At 40.2% G+C, this 21,592-nt stretch overlaps 1 protein-coding gene across 2 annotated transcripts in view; it reads right to left on the reverse strand.

The window, feature by feature from the left end:
• Positions 1-297: 297 nt before the first annotated feature.
• sema4ba (sema domain, immunoglobulin domain (Ig), transmembrane domain (TM) and short cytoplasmic domain, (semaphorin) 4Ba) overlaps positions 298-21,592 on the reverse strand; it is a 53,400-nt gene continuing 32,105 nt past the window's right edge. For both annotated transcript variants that reach the window (XM_035907117.2, XM_006789359.3), the window contains exons 3-15: positions 12,158-12,318; positions 11,893-11,955; positions 11,369-11,467; positions 10,713-10,824; positions 10,377-10,493; positions 9,966-10,123; positions 6,393-6,574; positions 5,783-5,933; positions 5,211-5,421; positions 5,017-5,132; positions 4,451-4,608; positions 3,888-3,979; positions 298-3,722 (exon numbers count right to left, since the gene is read on the reverse strand). In XM_035907117.2, coding sequence (XP_035763010.2) covers positions 2,950-3,722; positions 3,888-3,979; positions 4,451-4,608; positions 5,017-5,132; positions 5,211-5,421; positions 5,783-5,933; positions 6,393-6,574; positions 9,966-10,123; positions 10,377-10,493; positions 10,713-10,824; positions 11,369-11,467; positions 11,893-11,955; positions 12,158-12,318 — 2,393 coding nt within the window. In that variant the 3' untranslated portion in view covers positions 298-2,949. The remainder of the gene's footprint in view (positions 3,723-3,887; positions 3,980-4,450; positions 4,609-5,016; positions 5,133-5,210; positions 5,422-5,782; positions 5,934-6,392; positions 6,575-9,965; positions 10,124-10,376; positions 10,494-10,712; positions 10,825-11,368; positions 11,468-11,892; positions 11,956-12,157; positions 12,319-21,592) is intronic.

A 21,592-nucleotide genomic window follows, 5' to 3' on the forward strand; every position in this document is an offset into this window, starting at 1 on the left:
ATAATCCCAATAATCAAATGAGCCCTTAATGAGCAAGCACTTGGGAACAGTGGGAAAGGAAAGCTCCCTTTTAACCAGCTGGAGGTGAAATAAACAAATTTCTACCAGAAAATGATACAAATTGGTATTTGTATCAAATGTTAGATGCTAAAAAATAAAATTTCTTGCATATGGACCCATTAAAACCCAGATTTGAGGTCTCCCACTATAACGCTCTTGCAAAAACCTGCACCATTGTCTGAAAGGAAATGGTTAACCTACTGAAATCATGAGCCTTTCAAATAACAAAAATCTCCATTTTATCTTTATTTGAAAAATTAAAATAAAGTGCTTTTTATATACAATACAAAAAGAAAGAAAACAGTAGTGATGTATGATACAAAAAAATACAATTCACAATATTTTTTACATTGGCAGCTGAATTTACAAAACAACTTTACATAAAAACTTGTTTACTTACAATACATGTTGACAAGAGTCTGAGCAACTTGTACTGTCACAAATAGAAGAAGGCCCGACTATAGTGGTTCAATAAGTGAGAGCAGACGACGATACTTTCACTGTGGCATTAATAGTGTAGGCTTGTATTCAAATACAGAAAAACATATTCAGTACCTGCACATATTCGACTAAATCACTGCCACGCTGTATTTATTCTGCGCTTTGCAAATTTAATATTGTTCCGATGACAGCCGCTTCACCAAAAGCTGCCACTTGTTGTTTTTAATAACAGTCAAAGCATGAGTCTTTCATATTGCATGAGTGAATATAGCTGACTAGTCTTTGAAATTCAGTTTTGCAGTGCCATTTATAGGAAATGTAATATAATACTAATGCTTATATTTTTTTTAATATTTTAAAAAAAAAGAAAAATCAGCCAGTGGTTATTTATGCACTACAGTTTAAGAATAAAATAAAATCCCTGACTGCGCTTGAAGCCACCCTAACAAAAATGTAAAATAAAACGACACCTCTCATGAGCACGTATTGTACAACAATGACACAATTAAATTACACGTATTCACGGTTTTGACGTGTTTTTTTTTTTTAAGTATGGCCAGTCCTGTCACACCTACAGTGTAGCGTTTGACTCCAGAGCACTACTACCTGGTTAGTTTATTATTCCCAAGAGGCACATCTCTTGATTATTGTTTCAGAAGGCATTCTCCATTCCCACCCCTCCCCCCAAGGCAGATTTGTAACCAAATCCATAACCTGCAGTGTACTAAGGCTCTTAACATGATGTGCAAATCCTGTGCTTTCCGAGTCACGATGTATATGCCTTCCCTTCAGGTACGCATTTTTTCTGTTGTTGTTGTTGTGAAGTATTGATTTTGCTGGCTGGATCACAATACTAGAGCCATACTCAAGTAAGAATAAAAAATATTGGATGACATGAGAAATGCTTTCAAGTTACGCAATCATCTGATTTAGTTATATTAAAGCGAGAAAAATCAGTCAAATGAACAATCCCCCTGTTTATTACAGAATGACAATGAGAGTTATTGCCTTAATGGTTGCCTTTACAACCACCTAAGAGGCTGTTTTCTTCATCAACACTCTTCAGTTTATATTTATATCAAAGGTGGCAGTCTACAGGTGTGTTATTGAAATCACATTATTTTTAGGTGTTTGTTTTAGATTCAGTATGATTCAGTGACAGAACAGCTGTGAAAAAATGTCTCCATAAAATAACCATTTGGCCACATAATAATAATATTAATAATGATGATAATAATTATTGATAACCTTTCATCGTGCTGCAATAAATGACCTGCCGCAGATTTAACATTACCGTTCCGGACGCTCGTCTGTTTTTGTCACGCCAGCCTTTCAGGGCTGCATCATCTTTCTCCAGAAAACGCACCAAAATGGCTAAAATCTCTTGCATACTTGCGACTGCGGTGTAATGAGTGTGCGTCTCTTTGCGTGGGTGTGTGTTTGTAGTGCCACTGTATCTAAAGTAATTAACAGTGCCAACACCTTTGTGCTTACTCAGTCTCAAGGTGAGGTGTTTCTCGGTGTTTACCCCACTTCACATTATTTGCTTTGCATAGACTGCCTATCTCATGAAGAATAGCGTGATAATACCTGGAATGAGTCCCCCTCCCTTCCCTTTTATCATATTTGGTGAAAGAAAACCAACTTAAAGTCAGTCGTCATCAGACAAATATTTATACCTAGTGAAGATGGCAATACTTAAAAAGCACATTTCTCTCTTTTCTTGGAGTGCAGTGATTGAGGTGGTAAGAGTTTCTGCATTTCTGCTTTCATCTTTTCAGATTTCTTTGTTGTTGCTGTGTTTGAATGAACTCTAAAATAATGAGTGTACTTGTGTGAATGTACACAGGCTATCCTGTAAGAAACATTACAGGACTTTTTAAATATATATATGTATATCTTGCCTGTCTTTGACTTGTTCGTGTGGATTCTGCTTTACCTTGCTACAGTACAGTACATAGTGCACAACCTCAGTGAAGGCTAAACTCTCGCAGAATGAAAATAAATCAGCAAACACTGCGTCAGGCGTTGTGTTCGAGCATCACTCTGCCTTTCAGAGTATTACCGGCATGTCATATGGACGGACTGTGAAAGGCAACTCTCTGAAATCTGTTCGCTAAATCGTGGTCACGATGCCATCTCAATGCTCGTTACATTCCCGTGAGCCGTACGTGAAAGTCTGAAGGCGAGCCAGAGCTTCTTCAGTGTGCTTCAAATGCACTTGAATAAGAGGGTGAGAGGAAAATGAAATAAAACGCACATGGACCACATCGACAGAATTAAAAAAGAAAGAAAAAGGAGCGAGAGAGAGAGAGTGCAAAATCTGTGTAATGTAAAGTCTCTCCACGAGAGTGCTGATTTTTCCCTCTTATGTTTTTGTCTTTCTCAACAAGTGCACTCTTTCCTTTGAGTTCAAAAGCAGTCACTCCATATAACATGAAGCCTGCCTCACACTATAGAGTCTTTAATCTCGGAGCCCAGCCTGACTCGAGGCCGGGGGCACGTGGGTGAAATCTCCACGTGGCTCTCTCTTAAGTTCAGAGGCCTCTTCTCCGATTCAGAGAAGCTCTTGCTGTTATCAGGGGACGAGCACTCGTGCGGTGGAGTGCTGCAGATGTAGTTGTCATTAAGGGTCTGGTACCCCTTGTGATCCGAAGCTGAGGTTGTGACTGTGTTGCCGTTGAGCGGCAAGTTTTCAGCGGGTTTCCCCACTATTCTGGGCTTCTTCTGCTGCATGTTCGGGCACTCTCCCTCCTTCAGCATGGACTTCATGTGGTCACGGTTCCTGTAAACCACAAACAGGGAGAAGACTACTAGGGAAAACACCAGGAGGGCGCATACAACGATCAGCTCGTTCCAGTAGGTCTTTGTGTTGATCTGCGGTGAGCGGGCCTCCCCTGGCAGGATGATGATTTCCTCCTGTGAGATCTGCGGCGTACGTGAACGGCCTGTCAAGGTGGTGCTCTCCTCCTTGGCTTCGCCTCTCACACAGTAGTTTGCCAGCAGCTGTCTGAAGCCCTCCTCCACTGACCAGCACTCGTATGTTTCCTGCTTGTCCGCTTGAGCTACCACCACCAGTCCCCCCTCTGGGCTGGGGTAATGGAAATGACCTGCGCTCTCACCGAACTCCCACTTCCTTTCAGCCAAATTAGAGCGCAGCTTGCAGGGCAGTACTTTGAATGTGTTGGCTGGGATAATGATCACCTGGCATGACGACATCCCTGCGGAAAGTCAAAGCGCAGATGAGTCAGGTATGGTGTGAAAAAAGGCTGTACCACTCTGCTGATACAGAATAATAATGTTTTTTCAATCAACTCTCATTTTGAGAGGCATAGCACGGAAATGGAGAGTGCTCTGTAAATCTTAGAGAAGAGGAGGCCACATACGTGTAGGTGGAGGTTTGGCAAACCGTGGACTTGCCGCAGTCTTATTGCAAATAGCTGATGTGTCTGCTTCATCTACATCCTGCCGCCAGGCACTGAAACACATACAATTAATCATTAATAATAATCATAATCTTTTTTTAAAAAAATGCACTCTCTCATCTAATATTTGCATATCACAGGCATAGATTGAATATAAAAGAAGGACAGAGCCCCTGGGCCTGAAAAGTGAATCCAGTGTGAAAGATCTTTAAACCCGTGTTCTCTCTTTCAAACAGAAGATTGTAAAGCGGATTAAACGGTTTCCTAGTGGGTTTATAGTCTTAATCGCTAGTTTCCAGTCTTATTTAATACAACATGATGCTTGTTTGGTAAATTGTTTTCCTGTTTAGAGTAAAATACATGATTATTCGGGGTAGAGCATCCCTCATGCCTGGTTCATCAAGATGGTGACGATAAAATTGCCAAATTTGAGGCTTCAAACAGGACTTCAACCTTTTATGTACAGTTTATGATCACAGAAAGCCTTGGCTGCTAAAATAAATATTGTGCAGCGGGATACGTACTTGTTTGGTGTAGCACGTCTGACATCTACACATTGCTTCCCATTCCAGGCACAGTAAGGATCCCTGGAGAGGATGCACTCCCCACAGCTCTGATAATTAGTGCAGTTAGCTACGGAGACCTCCACCAGTTCAGAGAAAGAAGAAACATAGAGCTGACCCTGTGGATGACAGATGACAAAGAAGGGGACAGTCAGGAGGTGCCCCAAATACTGATACTGGGTTACTATTTTCATCCAGAGTCCTCTCTTTGTGACCCTGATCTAAATGTGGTAGATTTCTTTCATCCATTTTAAAAGGAATTCCTTTGCCCTGATCTACGGAAGCACATGCCAGGATTCAGGAAGTGTCACAAATCCAGCTGTTAAAACCCCAGCTGCAGATCCCCTGAGAGAAAGTTGCACGCAATTAGCTCACTGAACACGGGGTACGCTGCAGGCTGCGACTCTTAATGGCTCATGGAGTCTCTAAACTGCCAAAAAATGAATTTATTGAGCTCATTAGTTTAAACCATGAAAAAAGTGCTCTGAATTAAATCGGACCGTTTTCTTTCCGAACACCACGTGTACCTTTTCAGTGTCCAGCTCAATGTGCTGCACCGGCTGAGAGTCACGGAAGAGCACCATCTCTTCAATAATGTGCATCTTCTTGTTGACGTTAATGGCTTTATGAAGTCTCCCATCATCTGGAGAAGAGAGTTTAAGTGAAGTCAGATAAAACAAAGGTGCAGGTGAAGAGTGTTTGTGAGCGGTGAGCTGTTTACCTGTGCCAATGAAGAGCACGTTATACACCTTTTTAGCTGCTTGAACACGATGGACGGCGATCTGCGTGTAGCGGACATTGCGCTTGAGTAGCAGAGGCTGGCTGCGGATCACGTTGTCCATCAGGAAGTGGTCTTTGACAAAATTCAGCACCTTGTCTGGCATGAGCAACGAGGAGGAGATGCCCTGTTTTCTGGCAGCGTTTGTGATGCACTGGAAAACACAACAAACATACTGCTTTACATGCTTTCCCCCATACGTTCACTGGATAATGAAACCTACAGTGGCTGTACAGCACTTCTGTGTGTGTTTATTTTATTACCAGGTCATTTCAGTGATTTGAGTTTGATAAGTCAGGAAATTAAACCTACAGTCGTTTGATAAGAATCATGTTTAGGACCTGGAGACGAGTGATGCCCGTCTAAAAGATATCTGATCAAGCGTCTATCAGCAGTCACAAATTGGAAAACAACCTAGAGACCTCATGCAGCTGAAGAGACACAGTACAGAGTAGTGACATGTGCAGGATGTGTCTACTGGGTTTTCCAGCAGAGGGCAGCAGGGAAGCACTCACCGCTCCAGGCCGAGGCTCTGGTACCGGATGGTTGTAAGTATACCACTGCTGGGTTTCGCGGTTAACCTCACGGTATCGCCCGTTGAACGCCTTTTCTACCTGGTCCATAGTGAAGGAGCACACTGCAGAGCTTCCTGATGCACCTTTGTACCTTTTATAGGACATAAACAATTGACAGACGATTACAATCTTTCAAACTTGTAAAGCCTTGAAAAAAGCTGTACGTAAACATAGAGATAATACAGTGAAAATCCACCAAAACAGATGGAAAACTGGTAGTTAAGTCCTGTTACACTCTTCTTTGCTTGACAGTAAATTTTATACATACATTTTATCTTTAAATAACAATTCTCATCTATCACAGATCATTGAAAAACATGATTAAATACATATTTAATTAGTAATCTAAATGTTACGAGTAAGATCAAGATGCTTGTCTTGATCTTCCTGGTGTTCGTAATGGTTTAAATCTCCACAACCTTCACAAACACAATCAGGTATGCCACTTTTTTTCATTTTATAATCCCTCATGTGTGTCAAATAATTACCTTAAAGGTGTCTGTACATTTATTTCATTGTTATCTTAATCAAAAGATTTAAAAGCTCTCACCACTGAGAGGTGAAGACTCCATAAAACACTGTGTTCTTCCAGTCCTCGGGACTGGGTGTGAGCACAAACATGTCTTGGATTATGTTGAAGGGAAAGCCGTCATCGGGCAGAGAACACAAGAGCTGAGCCTTCAGGAACGTCGTCCATTTCTTCTGCAGCACCCTTTCACCTCCAACGTCACCCTGCAACACAATAACTGTTGGTTAGGAGGGGGCTTTTTTCCAGCACGAAGCGCTGCAGTATGAGATCTGACACCTGAGGTCAGTATAGACAATATCCTCACACAGTTTGACACACAAGTGTGATTTGATGGGATCTGACAGATCTGTGGTGCATATTCTGAAATGATGATATGCACCACATGGTACACTGCAAAAACATACTATAACATGCCTTTGATCAGGGGTGTCAAACATTAGGCCTGGGGGCCCATTGCATGAGTTTTGAAAATTGAGGGGAAACAGGGATTGGACTTTTAACTGTATTTAAGTTTTACAGCGTTTCCTGGTGATAAAGACCTCCCCTATGGCCAATTATACTACATTAAAGTAATTAAGTAACCGATAAACAATTAAATGAAAGGGACATTCTTTGTGAATTTAAGCCCAAATAGTTGTGCTAATACACTTTACTTCTATCCTGTAGAAAAACTAAGATGTGTTGTTAAAATTACACTGCTTTTTATTAGATTAAGATACCACAGAGATTAAATGTGTATTTAGTGTAGTTAAACTTCTTTACACTGACAGGAAAGGAAGTTTCACTGGCTGAGTGATCAAAGTGGGCTACATGTGCCGCACCGTGTAAAATGAGTGTTAACATCCCTGCCTTAGACACTGTATGTTATAATGTGTAAGGAAATACATTCTGCTGTCTTTGTTTTCCTTCTTTGTGACAAAAACAAAAACAGAGAGCGCCCCGTCCAAAGGTGAATTTGTTCAAATTGACGTAACTGAAAAACATTAACCTCCTCGTAAAACCACAATGAGCTAAATCAATTGTGCCTGCAACACAGTTACAACCCCGAGGCAGAAGACTTCTAGGTCATGAAAACAATATACATCATCACAACTGGAATAGATAAAAAAAAACACTTGGGGCTTAGAGGAGGGCAAATGCTTTTAAATGAAAAAGAAGAAGCACTGCTCTCTGACAATCCTCCTTGACTGATACTGCTGCTGTGATTCACCGCTTTTGGCACGAGCCTTCAAATTGCTATGAGGGATGTGGGACCTCTTTGACATGCAGACTAATTAGGATGCACAGATTTGTATGATAGAATCTCAGTGCAAACTGGAGAGTAAATACATCTTGGCGCTTCAGTGTGAATGACATTTACAGTATGTGATATGTATATATAACTGTTTGATGAGGTGTTACAGGTCTCAGGAAGGTGATTGCACATCAAGAGCTAAATTAAAGAGCTTCATTTAGTTTTGTAAAGAGACAATCTGTTTATCATAGATCTAACAAGCTCGAAGTTCGCCGTTGTAATCAGTTTTGAAGCTCTCCAGAGGACCAAGAGAAATGCTAAATGACCTAAACCACATAAAACGTCTTTAACATGAAGCTTCAACTGAGTCCACCTTAGCATAACATTAATCAGAGGAAGTGGCAGCACGGGATGGAAAGGGAAATGACACATGACCAAGACTGAGCTTCTGAAGCAATTACTTGTTGTAACCCAGGCAGATAATGAGCAACATATATATTCCCTGGTCCTTTGGGCTGAACCGAGTTTTATAATTCAGTGCCACTCTGGGCTTAAACTGACTTCTGAATAATTGAAGCAAATGCATCCCATTCATTAATCCCTTGTAAAAGCACCCCTTGTTCAAAAGGCTGTTCAAAAAGCCATGAACATGGCGGGTGGTAATGGCTTCTTTCTGGGAAACGGAACAATCCTGCAAATGAGAACATGCTTTGTTGTGTTTGTTTCAACCAAAACATTGTTTATCATTCCATAGTTAGCCTCGATGAAGTGGAACTAAAGTAATAGTAAACACCTGGATATACAGCAAGTATGGAGACGGCCGCCGACACAGTTAGTGAAGCACATTTTGGAAGACTACAACTGGACGTGAATAGTTTACTTGAACTGGCGTTGCTGTAAAGTTTTACCGAGACTGACCGTTTGCCTCATTTTAAAGCTTTGTTACGCTTTATTTTTCCTTCAGCACTGCTTAAGAAGCTAAAAACCTTAAACATTATTGCCAATTTCCTTCTGGGTAATCTGTTCCGTGTTACATATTTTAAACGTACGTGAGAAAATTATCATCAAAATGCCACATGAGCAGAGTTATAATAGTTTTGATTTGTCTCTAATTAGCTTTTATTTTTATTTTGTTTTGACATTTAGTTTGGTTTCAGTTAGTTTCCAGAGTGGGTTTGCTTGTTTTAGTTCAGTTTTTATTGTTTAAAAATATCTAGTTTAGTTTTTAATGGTTTAACTTTCAATTCAATTTAGTTCAATTCAGTTTTATTTATTTAGCACCAAATCACAATAACAGTTGCCTCAAGGTGCTTTATATTATAAGGTAGACCCTACAATAATACATACAGAGATAAAGCCAACAATCATATGACCCCCTATGATCAAGCACTTTGGTGACAGAGGGAAGGAAAAACTCCCTTTTAACAGGAAGAAACCTCCCGCAGAACCAGGCTCAGGGAGGGGGTCCATCTGCCGCGACTGGTCAGCTTTAGTCTTTTTAATTATTACTCTATGAATCATTTTGAAAGGATTTCACTCAGTCTTGTTGACATTCATCAATGCCTCATCAGGAAAGCTTTGATAAAATGTTAGTATAAAACTAACAAATACTAACAAATACTAAAACTTCCTATGTTAGTGTTCTTCTTATTCTTTTACTTAATTAAAATAGTTTTTTTAAATCTAGTTTTACTAGTTGCTCCTGAGTCAATATTTATATTGGAATATTTGACCTTTAAATGGATGTATGGAGAAAAAAAAAGGTGAATGAATGAATGAAGGGATGGACCCCCCCCTCCTTCCATCTCAAACTCTCATCACTATTTTTCACCCTCTTCACACAGTGGTGAGTGTGATTGTTTTAGGAGAGCCAAACAGCAGTCTGATCAGGAGGACTGACTTCTCATTGCATAAATACTAATATAAAAATGCTTAAAAATGAACAAACACTGTGTGAGGTCCGCAGAAGGTGTCAAAGCATTTCTGCACACAGATCCCACGCTTCAGTAATCCTAAGTGATTTGTAGTTGGATACTGAATCCTGTCTGAACGCAAATATTTGGTGAAACACGATAAGAGCAGAGAGAGTGGATTTGGATGGAAAGGAATCAAACTGAGGCGAACGTGCAAGAAAAATGTTTTTCTGTAACAACAGCTCGTGCGTCACTGCCCAGAAGGACTCTGAGCTATAAGCAGCTTTCAGTAGACTACATACTGTACATTCCTGTATAGGTACTGAGCACAAACAAACAAGCAAACTCCTGCTTTAATAGAATTCTATAGAGACAGCAGGGAGTGCACATTACCCAAGGGTAAGAAAGCTGCTTTAGATGGACTATCTGCCTTGGAGCGTCGCTCACCTTACACACACGAGCAATGCGTGACACAATGGTGTTGTCAAAGAAATCAAACTCCTTCCCCGCTTCACTGAAGAAGAAGTAAATCTTATCATCATCGCCCACCGGGTTGCCCTTGGGAAGGCTCTCCTGTATGTAGGCAGAGCCAACAAAGGCTGGATCTGAAAGGAAACCAACAATACTGTCACAATGGGATCTAGGGACAGACATCCCTATTCCCATGGCAAACGCAGTCCAATTTCAACAGGGACTGACAGACTGCAGGTACACACTTTTTCATATTCATCATTTCAAGTGATGCCACACTGTAAACTTCCCATTCAGTAGATTTGGTGCAAGCAGTTTGACAATGTCATTTATCTCAAATAAGACACAACAAAAAAAAAACATTGCCTTCCAGCTATTATACTGTACCTTGAAGCCAGTTAAGTGAGTTTTCTGTTTTTAGAGCTGTTCCTTGGCTTAGACTCTTGTAAATGATGGGTTCATTTCCTTGGAAATTACTGACTGTGCCAGTATACAGCTCTCCATCTGCAACAGGATGAAGAAGACCATCGTAATAAGAGTACTTATCACAAGGGAATGGGCTTCTGCGTCACACGCGGTAATGAAATCCAGAGGTTATGCCACAGTTTGTCTTTATAGGATTTACCAAAGTACTTTACTGGTTCCCACAGTGGCTTCTATAAATCCAAAACATTTAAGCGAGCCTGATTTTTATCAGCGGCTGACAGCCATCGTGAGACCTACCAGCCATGATGGCAGTGGACTTGTATTCAGGGTTGAATGGGCAGCGGCTCCGTCCATCCTCTGTAACAATCTCACCAGTATCGCTCTTGACAAGGGAGAAGTCTGTAGTGTTCTGGAGGAAACGCACACACACATCACATGTCACACGCTGAGTTTGAAGTAGAGCTGTAACCTGCTCTGACAGTGACCGCAGAGTCAAGTCTCACAGCGGGAAGGAGGTCAGTCTGTGTTTGCTAGAAACTGCAGCAAAGGTCACGTGTTTGTTTGTTATGGATTGCTCTAAAAGGCCTTAAAAGATTTGTAGAAAAGGATTGAAAACGACATTGATTCTTACATTATTCGATTACGTGCATTAAATATTTTTGATCCATTTCCCATAAGGCACAGGAGATAATAAAATAATGCACTTATATGGTATCTGGCCGGGCAGAGCCTGAGCCAGACTGCTAAGTGAGTTGAGAGGCAGGAAGCAGAATGCATCTCTTCCTCTAGAATCAAATAAATAAATCACATATAAAATCTTGCACCAGGGGTAATCAGCTTTTCCAAAAACAAACAAATGGAACAGATTTTTTTTTTCTTTTTTAATATCCAAAACCAGGCGTGCTCAAATGTGGGCACTGCAACAGATGCATGCCCCTCCATTAAACACTTACTATGTAAGCACAGATGGGGCTGAAGGCATAGGTTCCACAAACGTACAGATGAGTGCTGTTCATGCGTAGTAAGATTTTGATGTAGTTGAAGCAATCCGTCTGTATTAGAAACACAGGAAAAGTTCTATTAGAGTGATTGTTTTAACCAACTTCTTTCTTTTAAACTGTCCAGAAAGTCATTTTTCTTTTCATGCTCTAACATAGAACAGTTTAGAGAAATTTGTGAAGAAGTAAGAATACATTTCCATCCAACAGCTTTTCAAATGGTAAAGTAAAAGCACTAATTCCTCCTGCTAATGTGGTGACCCTTACTGAAAGCTCTGTGACTGGGGGCTGTCATAAAAAAAAGTGGAAAACTGTGACTGGAAGGAGGGAAAAAACATCCATTGTTGTAGCATGGAAAGTCTCAACTTGAGAGGAAATGTCCAGGGTTCTGCCCTGGATCTGTTTGCCATCTAGCACTGGTCGTGTTTGAGCCACGTGTGAGTTTAGGCACTTGTGTATGAAACCATCAGTTCACTCGCCTGCAGGTCTTTGCCTTTGAAACTGCACTCTTCTCTCTTCCTCTCTGGGGTTTTCCATGCAAGCTGCAGAAGAAAAATAGCATCAATTGCATACAGTAGATATCATATAGTGAGGTGTGTTATAGTCACTTTGGACTACTGGGAGCTTAGCATACTTATTGCCATCTACGTATACTACACCTCTGGGATCATATCATAACTGAATTCATATAAATACAGTTTATGTGGTATTGCAGTTCACAGCTGCTTGCACACTGACTCTTACCTTTCTTTGTAGCTTGGCTGCGCTGATATCAGAGAGGCTGAGAGCGAAGAGACTCTCCCGAGCGCCAACATACAACATGCCGTTTTCGCTACTGAGCAGCAGAGAGGTAAAGTTGAAGACTCCGCTCACTGAGAAACTTCTGGCAGTTCTCTCCTTTGCATCTATACAGAAACAAAAACACAGACAGAGGAATAAAAATAAACATGTAATAATTCAAAAATGAACTTGTCCAGGTTAAAATGAGGAGACGGATCACTGTATTTTAAACTGCTGAAGACAGGGAATGAATTAAGGTGCAATCACAACACAGAATGAGACTTTTTCTGTGTCTTAATATTAATGACAAATATTTTCTTAAATAATAGAATATTTATATCTGCATGAGCATTGCTATTTTGCACTTTTGACTTCATCAGCTAGCACACAGTGAAAACTGATGTGAAAATGAGAAGAATGAGGGTGAAAGCAAGAGAAAGCCACCCAGCTCTCACTTGTGACTACATGTTCTGCATCTAGAATCAGAAAAAGATGGACTTTGAAGCTGAGAATATCAAGTAGATGAGATGAACAGCAACTTATAATGTGGGCCTCACAGTGTTTGTTAAACCTGAAGGTTTTTGCAAAAATAAATAACTGACTGAATGAATGTGCCTGTTTCTCTGTCTGCTTGGACAGTACGTGAAACTACAGCTTCCAAATCTTACTGGCCCCTCATCAGAAAAATTCCCCATATTTCTCCAACAGTTCAATAATTTTAAATACACTATGGAAAATAAATTGCTTTGTTTCCACCACACTACCAACTCCTGACTAACGCCAAGAGTTAAACCATTAACTCCCTCTAATCGCTGCTTTAAAAAAGCCCATGTGTATCTCAGACTTGCAGCAGTTTGGAGGCCTTCACTGCCAGCACAACGTGAAAAACTCGCCTCAGCGGCATGCCAGCATAAACAGAAGCCAGGAGCTAATGGAAACTTAGTCACTGAAGTTCTGAAACAGGATCTCAGGCCTTGAAATGTGAACTGCAATAAAAAAAAGAAGAAATAACAGAGTCCTCTTTGGACCCACCTACTATAAGAGTACTGACACTAATAGCTGCATAAATACTAAAGATTTAGAAAATGAAGTTAAAGAAATAACACAATATACCCAAGTTGTGACATTTCTGTAAGCTAGACAGAAAGTAAATAAGAAAATTGTTTTTTAAGTGCCACATCAAAATGCAATGCTTACAGAAAAACCAGAAAAAAGAAAATGTAAATAGCAAATATAAAAAAAATGAAAATGAAAGCTGAAACAGTGATGGGAATACAATCTAAATTTGTAAATGCAACTTTTACAAATATACAAAAAAAGGGTAGTAATGCAAACAGTTTGTAATTTCACCCTTTGATTGCTTTTCTTTCCCTTTATTTAGTTTTAACATATTTTCATCAAGAAGGAAACAACGCACTTATTTTAATTCGTATCACAATATTTTGAAAGTTACTCTCATGTATTCGGGGGACTTCCGATCTCTGAGCCAGCAACAACATTTAGAGCGCCTCGTCACATCAGCTGATATGATGAGGCGCCTTTATCTGCACTGTACACAGGTGACAAGGTAAAGGACAAATCGGTACAAAGTTGTTCTGAATGATCACCTCTAAGTTGAAAGACAATTGCTGGGGCACAAAGGGTCATGGGATGTCTGGGAATGAAAATGACAATACACCTGTGGGAGATTTAGGGCCATCACGGACCATCATTGAAACACCAAATGAAGGAGTATATACTTACATTTAAATGTGGTAGCGTTTCAAAGGCTTTGAGAGTCGCTGCTAAGTCACATAGTAGCAGCCCACTGTGGCAGTGATGCATTTTCACTGTTTTTCACTGTTCAAATTTACAATATCACATGCACAGAAGAGTGAAACTGTATTAAACCCACTACTGCTGGTGGTAATAATTAAAATTATAGCACTTCAAACTAATCCAGTCCAGATAAAGCCATTAAGTTCTACTGACAATAAGCTCACCATGTGGTACATACCCTGCAGTATATGTGACCTAATATAACCTCACCTTAGTGTGCTGGTACAGGAGGTCGAGAGACTTCCTCTCCCTTGGGAAAACAACATGTTAATAGCGGTCCATCACCACGGCAACAGTGAGCCATATTGTAGTTAAATCTGTCCGTAAAACCACAAGAGGCTCTCCTCCATGTACTGTACATGGACCCACGGGGGCCATTCTCTCTCCTTCCCACTATCATTAAAGGATAAATGGACTGCTGCTCCATGCCGGTACTGTTCCCCCCATTTTTTTTCCTCCCCACAGAGCCGTGGGCAAATTCAGCTGTGATTTACAGAGCGGGAAAGACAAAGGCCAAAGCCTCAACCAAAACAAAAGCTTTGAGGGATTTTCACAGAGGAGAATATCTACACAATTACTCTCTGGAGTCAAATCACCGCTGTCATACTTAGCAACCACAGATGACAAAAAGAAACAATAAGGCTCCCAATTGAGTATCATTAAAGAGATCCAGGAGGGTTTTGCAGCTATACAAAGCTTTTGCTTCATACCTTTTGGAAAACAAAGATCATTTATTGGCGACCAACTGTTTGACAATGCTTTATTTCTCTGAGGAGTCGGTAATTGCTAAATGGTACATTTTATCATTTTTTTTGACCACGAGGTGCATTCAGGCTTACAGAAGCGGCTGGACAGTCTTAAAATTTATGTTTAATTTGCAGCAAGCTGGGTTTTTTTTAAACATCTTCAATTTCACTGCAATACTGGGGAAAAATAGCTAACATTTTGCTCACATTGGAGTCCAAAACGGAGTAAAAGGGGAGTGAATCTTAATCATAAAGTCCCAGGACGGTTGGAAACACAACTCCAAATGAATGCTAATGTTAATCTGGTGCCCACTTTTCTGCTGCAGGAGCTCAGCACAAGGTGCAGCAAACCAGACTCATGAAGTGACGTGATAATTTTGTGACAGCTTCAAAACCAACAATGCATCTGTGAGACAAGAGAACAATGGAAGGAACAGGCACAGATGATGCTTCACAGTTTTTTTTGTATCCGTCTACACGAGGAATTGCATGTCGAGGATAGTGATGTTTGAGAGAGCGCCAGAGTGCAGTTTGCTTTTCCAAAAATGCTGTTCGTTCGTTTTACTACTCAGTGTCAAACCCTGCCCAGTAGGTTTTTGCAGGCTGCTCTCTTATATAGAGTAGGTAGTGTTTTCTTGGAAAGGGAAGCGGTCCTAGCAAGGTTCATGCCTACTTGGATCATATCAATAAAAGGTAAAAAATTAAAAAAGGTAACAAAGGTTAAAAACTGCCTCATACTCTCGAAAGAAACAGCATTAAGAGTTGAAATTTTTAAATTTAATGTATTTTTACATAGCTTTTCTACTCTACTTGAGTACTGAAGTGCACACACATTCATACAAGCTCTTTTCTCCCCCCTATAGTTAAGTGATTTCCATTTAGCATTCACAAACATTCGCTCACTTGAGGTTGATATCTTAGTATTACTAACACTGGAGCAGCCAGGGATCGAACCGCCAACCTTCCAATTAGTAGTTGAACCCGTCTACCGCCTGAGCTATAGTTAATTTGTCCAGATTATTAATGACTTGCAGTTAAGTTTTATTGCTGAAATGATCAGTTGATATCAGGCTCTTAGCCATAAATTATCATTTGATTCACTCAATGTAACAATAAGTCTCGTTTTAATTGATTCACGGCGGAATTAATCAATTATTTGTTCAACATTCAGTGGTGGTTCCAGCTTGTTAAATGGATTATTTTAAACTGCTGTCCATTTTTTCCACAATGTTCTGCAAGTAAAATGAATTATAATATCATAAAAAGTTTTTTTTATGATATTATAGCACCTAGAGCACAAAACCTGAATAGACTAACCTACAGGTCGGACAGTGTACAGACTCTTACCCCCAGCAGCTGTGGCAAAGGAGAGAGGGTCAGCGTTTTGATCCCTGGCTCCTTCAACCAGCACGTCTTAGGGCTAGATATTGTGTGTGAGAGTGTAATAGGTTATTGAATGTGTGTGTAAATGGGTGAATGTGGATTGCACTGTAAAAAACAAAACAAAAAAACAAAAACCGCTAGACGAGAAATGGCTCATATAAATACCAAATCAGCATCAAAAGCTGTATTCATCCTGCATGAACTTGTCTTTCCCTCCGCTCCACATATGCCACAGTTTCTTAAAGAATCCGCTCTATTGTTATTTGACTGTCTGAGGTTGATTTGCGACGGGTCATTTCATGACAATGCAGCCCGAGAAATGTTGTGGTGTACACCAGGAAACAGACAGACGAGTTCAAAGGAAGAAGGTTTTGTATCCGTGACAGAGAAACAAGTCAGAAGTGGCCACTGTGCCACTACTAGAACAGCAACAACAGTATCATCCTGCAGCATTTCATCCTTGTCCATCTTACCTTTTTCATGGAAGTCCCTAAAAGTAGGTGAAGACTACTTTGAAGTACATGACTCCAACAGATGGGCTTATTTTTAGGGCGCATTTGTATCAAAGTGGTTTAGGCCTGTTTTTCCCCCTTTTTTTGGTTTGTTACAGAAACCTTACAGCATGCAAGTTACTTGCATCTCGCATTCATTCATTATAAATACTTGGATGATCTACGTGAAGACACACTTGTACTTTTTTACACCTTTATGTTATTTTTTTCTTTCAACACTGATCTTTCTACTTACGGGAATCTAGATGAGCAAATGTGTTTTTTGTCTGCTAAGGTTCTAACATGTCATCCAGTAAGTTATCTTAGAAAAAACAATGAAACATGAACCAACAATGGCCAACTCTGTGATCTTTCAGCACTCTCACTGGAGAAAAAACTCCCCAGGAAAACTGAGGCCTTTGGATTAGCCCCAGAATCTGAGGCATTGTTTCTGGAGAGACAAATTATTGCCTAGTTTTTCTAATTGTAGTTTCATAAACAAAATTATACACACACCTAAATTTCATGGTATTTGATATTTGGCGGAAAGCTCAAAGGGTAAATCCAAAATTATATGGATGGATACATACCATCAGGGATAGGCGATTCATTTTGTGTTTGTTTGTTTGATTAGTTTCCTGGGTAAACTGACATTTAAGGCAGGAAGCTAATTTTCAAAAAAAAAAAAAAAAAATCAAAGGAATGACGAAGAAGCAAAAGAAAAAACTAAACAACCGCTGTTTTTTTGTAGGCTGATTATGGACTGATCAGAATGAGTACACAATGTCGTGCTGTCGAGCTACAACTGAACGCACCACGCAAAATGGAGCCAGCAGGCAGATGTCTTATAGAGGGCTTTAAACTTCACCAAGTCACTGCTTGACCTCTGAATCTCTGGTTTGAAATAGCAGCTTTGTGCATGGCTAAATCCCTTCATCTGTGACCTTTTCTACAAGTGCATGAAGAGCACCCTCTCTGCCATCTGTAAGCAATATTAGATTATTGCTATTATTATGTAATTAAGAGTAATTTGTGCAAATGACAAAGGCCTAAATGGACTGAAATACTTGCACAGACTAACTTGCTAATCTATTTAGAGACAAAATTAATAGCATCTTTTGCTTCAGGAAGTCATTCTGCATTTTTGCATCTTTTCCTCTTTTTTTTTTTGATTAGTCCCAAAAAACGATCATTAAAAATGCAGAACATCCTTTTAAGAGAGCAACTGTAGAGAAATGTGTCCTCTAATGCCAGAGATCTAAGTCCCTTTGTTTTGTAGGGCAATGATAACAGGCTGATTCAACCAGCGCCCTCTTATAAGGGAACTGTTTTATCAGCCCTTACAGCTGTATGTTCAGGAGATCAGATGATTGCATACTTCATTTAAACCACCTGTTCCTGTTTCCTTTCCACAGAACTCCAGAAAAAAAAGAAAAAACATCCCCACTTCTGGATCAACTGGATATGTTGAACAGCAAAAAAAAGGTGTCTTAAAAAAACACAAGATAATGTCCCTATCAAAACACCTGACTTTACTGATAATCTGCTTGGAATTGTACAATGTCAGGGTTCACTAGAAGATGACCCAGAAAATACACCCCTGTTTGTCTCTTTATCGCCTTCAAGAGCAAGCAATAGACTCATGACAGATCCTCTCTAAAGGACATCATATGCCCCATTTCCAGTCTTCTGACCACAAACATGACCTACATTCCCATCTCTGAGGGAGAAGAAGAAGAATACTTGCCAGTAATAGTCCTAAGAGAGCACATTTAAACAGGGTTGAATAGGCAGAAGAGGATGCACGAATGACAACAGTTGAGGAAAACATCACTACACCTATGCACACAGAAGCAGAGCCAAATCTGTGTTATGTAGAAAAAAACAGATTTACTTTAAACCTGGCAACCATGATGAGCCTCTAACTAAAAAGTGAGGGGGATGAGACCCCTCTATGGTAAAATGGGCGTTAGCTTTTTACTTTTCTGAACAAGCAAACAGAACTGAGTGCCTATCCATCCCTACATATCGGTCCGGTGAGTAAAAGTAAAGTAAGAACACTGATTCAGTTTATTTAATGTAATTCATTTCTTAAAGAGTGAGGATTGCCAGATGAGCTAGGATGCCTCAACATTTGGATAATCTTGTAAAAAAAAAAATAAGAGGCAGGAAATTACATTTACAAGAAGCAGGAAAGGAACTTCTCCGGAACAAATGTCTTTCCTTTGTCTTTATCTGTCTACTGTACTTGTTCAAGGACTTTGCTCAGGGTAGAACAGATGAACTCTTGTAAAGCCATTTGCTTTTAGAAGAATTAGAAGAGTCCTGCTGGGTCAGAGCTCCTACTACTGTCGCATAGTCTGGTGACATAAAAACAGCCCACACTGGAGCTCTAACTACATTATCCCAAGTAATTTTAACTAGCTACTAAGAGCTGCTGCTGAATTGGTAATTGTGTGGGAGAGCAGACCCGGAAAGCTGAAGGACTGAGACTAAAGCATCTGGAATGCATTAAGACAACAGGCCAAGAGGGTCAATCCACTGGGAGGTTCATTAGGCAAGCTGCGAGCACGCTGTTTGTATTGGTAAATTGTGGGGCTGCATCTCGTTAGCAGGATATTGTCTCCACAGCACCATCCACATGCAGAGAAAGGTGGTAAATTTGAAGACAACATTAGGAAGCAAAGTCTGGAAAGGCATATCGTAAATTCTGAGGAAAGTGTAGAGATAAAATATGTGCAACAGGGATGAGCCATAACAGGCTTTGGTGGTGTAATTTATAGAGGGAAAATACAGCATGCTGGGGCTTCAATCTGTTACCATTTAAATACTTTAAATCAGTCATTTGTAAAGAAAAAAAAACCTCACACAGCTCAGCTCTGTAGGATTCTTTTTTTCTGTTGATAAGACAGTCTGCAGGTCAGGGAGCTACAAAAGCTGACCCTGGATTAACCACTATAATGTAAACCAGCTGCTGGTTTCACCGGGAACTCACCCCGACCCCTTTCTCTACTATGAACAGTGCTGAAGCACCAAGAAAAAAAGAGACTGTACATGAGGTCTTGACTTGTTTTTAGCAATACAGCAGATTCAGACCTGAACAGCCAGACTCCACGCTGTGCTATTGCAGAAGGAGCAGAGAAACTGAAAAGTCACTATGTCCCCACAACACCCTGAAACTGAATGACGTGAAGCAGCTGCACAAAAGTTAAGAGTTGCACTCTTTACTTGTTGTTAGGGCCTTTTCTTTTTAAGAGCTGAACTGAAGCTATTCTCGTCATTAACTGTGGATAAGGAAATTAGTGCAAATACACAAAAACACTTTTACACTGAAGGTAAGGCCCTACTAAAAGCTAGAGACCAAGACTAAGCTGTCGCATTAGTTAGATTTTGAAATGCCATTTAAAGATTTGACAAATGCATTTTTACTACATTTTACTTCCTAATTTTACCATTTACTTACATAGTCTTAATATAAAGTACAACTTTACACGTCTCTATTAGGCAATGTAATCACGTTTGCTTGAGCGCTGATACCATCACGAAACCAATGTTCAGCTATGTGGCATCAACATAGTATCAAGAAGTCGTTATCTCACTTGACACCACTGTCCTTTTGAATTACTCGAGAGTGGCTGATTCAACTGGCCCAGACACGACAGCTTTTAAATAATTAAAAATGCTTTACTCCCTAGTGTGGCTGTGGGCATACCCCTTAAACAAAATTAAAGCACGACTGTCACACGGTGGGAAGAGGGCTGAACGGTTCAACAAGAAAAGACGGGCAACAAAAAGGCTTATAGGTGTGTCTTTTAAATAGTGCTCAGCACACTAAGCCATTCAACATGGTGCGCATTAAAGCCTGGAACAAAAAAGCAGAGAGAAAAGCAGATGCGGGCTCTATTCCCCGAACCCATGATCCGTCCTGATAGGCGCATAATGAGAACCAGACAAGTGTTCACACCATAACACATACAAATCCCCATTCATTATTCATGGCAGATTACCCTCTTCATTAAGGCATAGGCAGGGACCAGGGGACAGAAAGAGAGAGAGAGAGACAGAAAGAGAGACAAATAGAAAGTGATAGGGAGACCGAGAGAGTAAGAGATAAAGCCCGTCTACAGATATGGTACTAGATGAAGATCAGCCAGGCAGGACTCTGGCCCGCCGACAGTGCTACATTTAAGCACGCAAGCCATCAAGCTAACTGGCATCCAGAAAAGACAGAGAGGACCAGAAACCATGATGAGTTCAGGCAGCTTCTGCTGTATAAAGTTCAGGTCCCTGAGGCCTGCAGCACTGCATTCTGCTTTGATACTGTAAATACAATGTGACAAAGCCCTTCTGCGGGAGGCTGGAAAATGTCAGTGTAGCAGAACAGACACTACCACAGCAGGACAACTTTTGTCACCAGGCCCTCTTAACCTTTATCTGCTGGAAAAAAAAGAAAAGAAAAAGAAAAATACTTGTTCTTTGCTTTAAGCCACAAAATAAAACTGGTCTTTTCAACACTAACAATACCAGTGACTCCACAAATTCTATGTCAGAGTTGCTTTTCAAATCAGCTCGTACATTTTACAAAAGTATGGCCTCTTAACTGTGTCAACAAAGAGTAAAATTACTGCTTGTTAAGTTTTACAGGGACATAATTATTATTTCTGTTGTTAAATTATTATCTACATGACCCTTCATGAAGTTATAAATAAGGTTAAAGTTACAGCAACATAAATGCTGCTATAAAAGAAGCTAATGACCGACTAGAAGCCTGGTAAGCCCCAATAATAAAAATCGAAACAGGACAGAAAACATAACCCTCCCTGCTTATCTCCTGGACAGTCACGTCACGCATGCTTTAAAAGTTGTTGTTTAACACCAGCAGCACGCCCTCCAAGCAAATCTTTCCTTAAGAACAGGCCCAAGTGCGAAGTGTCTTTTCAGTGAGTGATTGATGGTGTGTG

The sequence above is a fragment of the Neolamprologus brichardi genome, chromosome 7 (genome assembly GCF_056152115.1).
Source record: "Neolamprologus brichardi isolate AB-2024 chromosome 7, ASM5615211v1, whole genome shotgun sequence".
Taxonomy (NCBI): Eukaryota; Metazoa; Chordata; class Actinopteri; order Cichliformes; family Cichlidae; genus Neolamprologus; species Neolamprologus brichardi.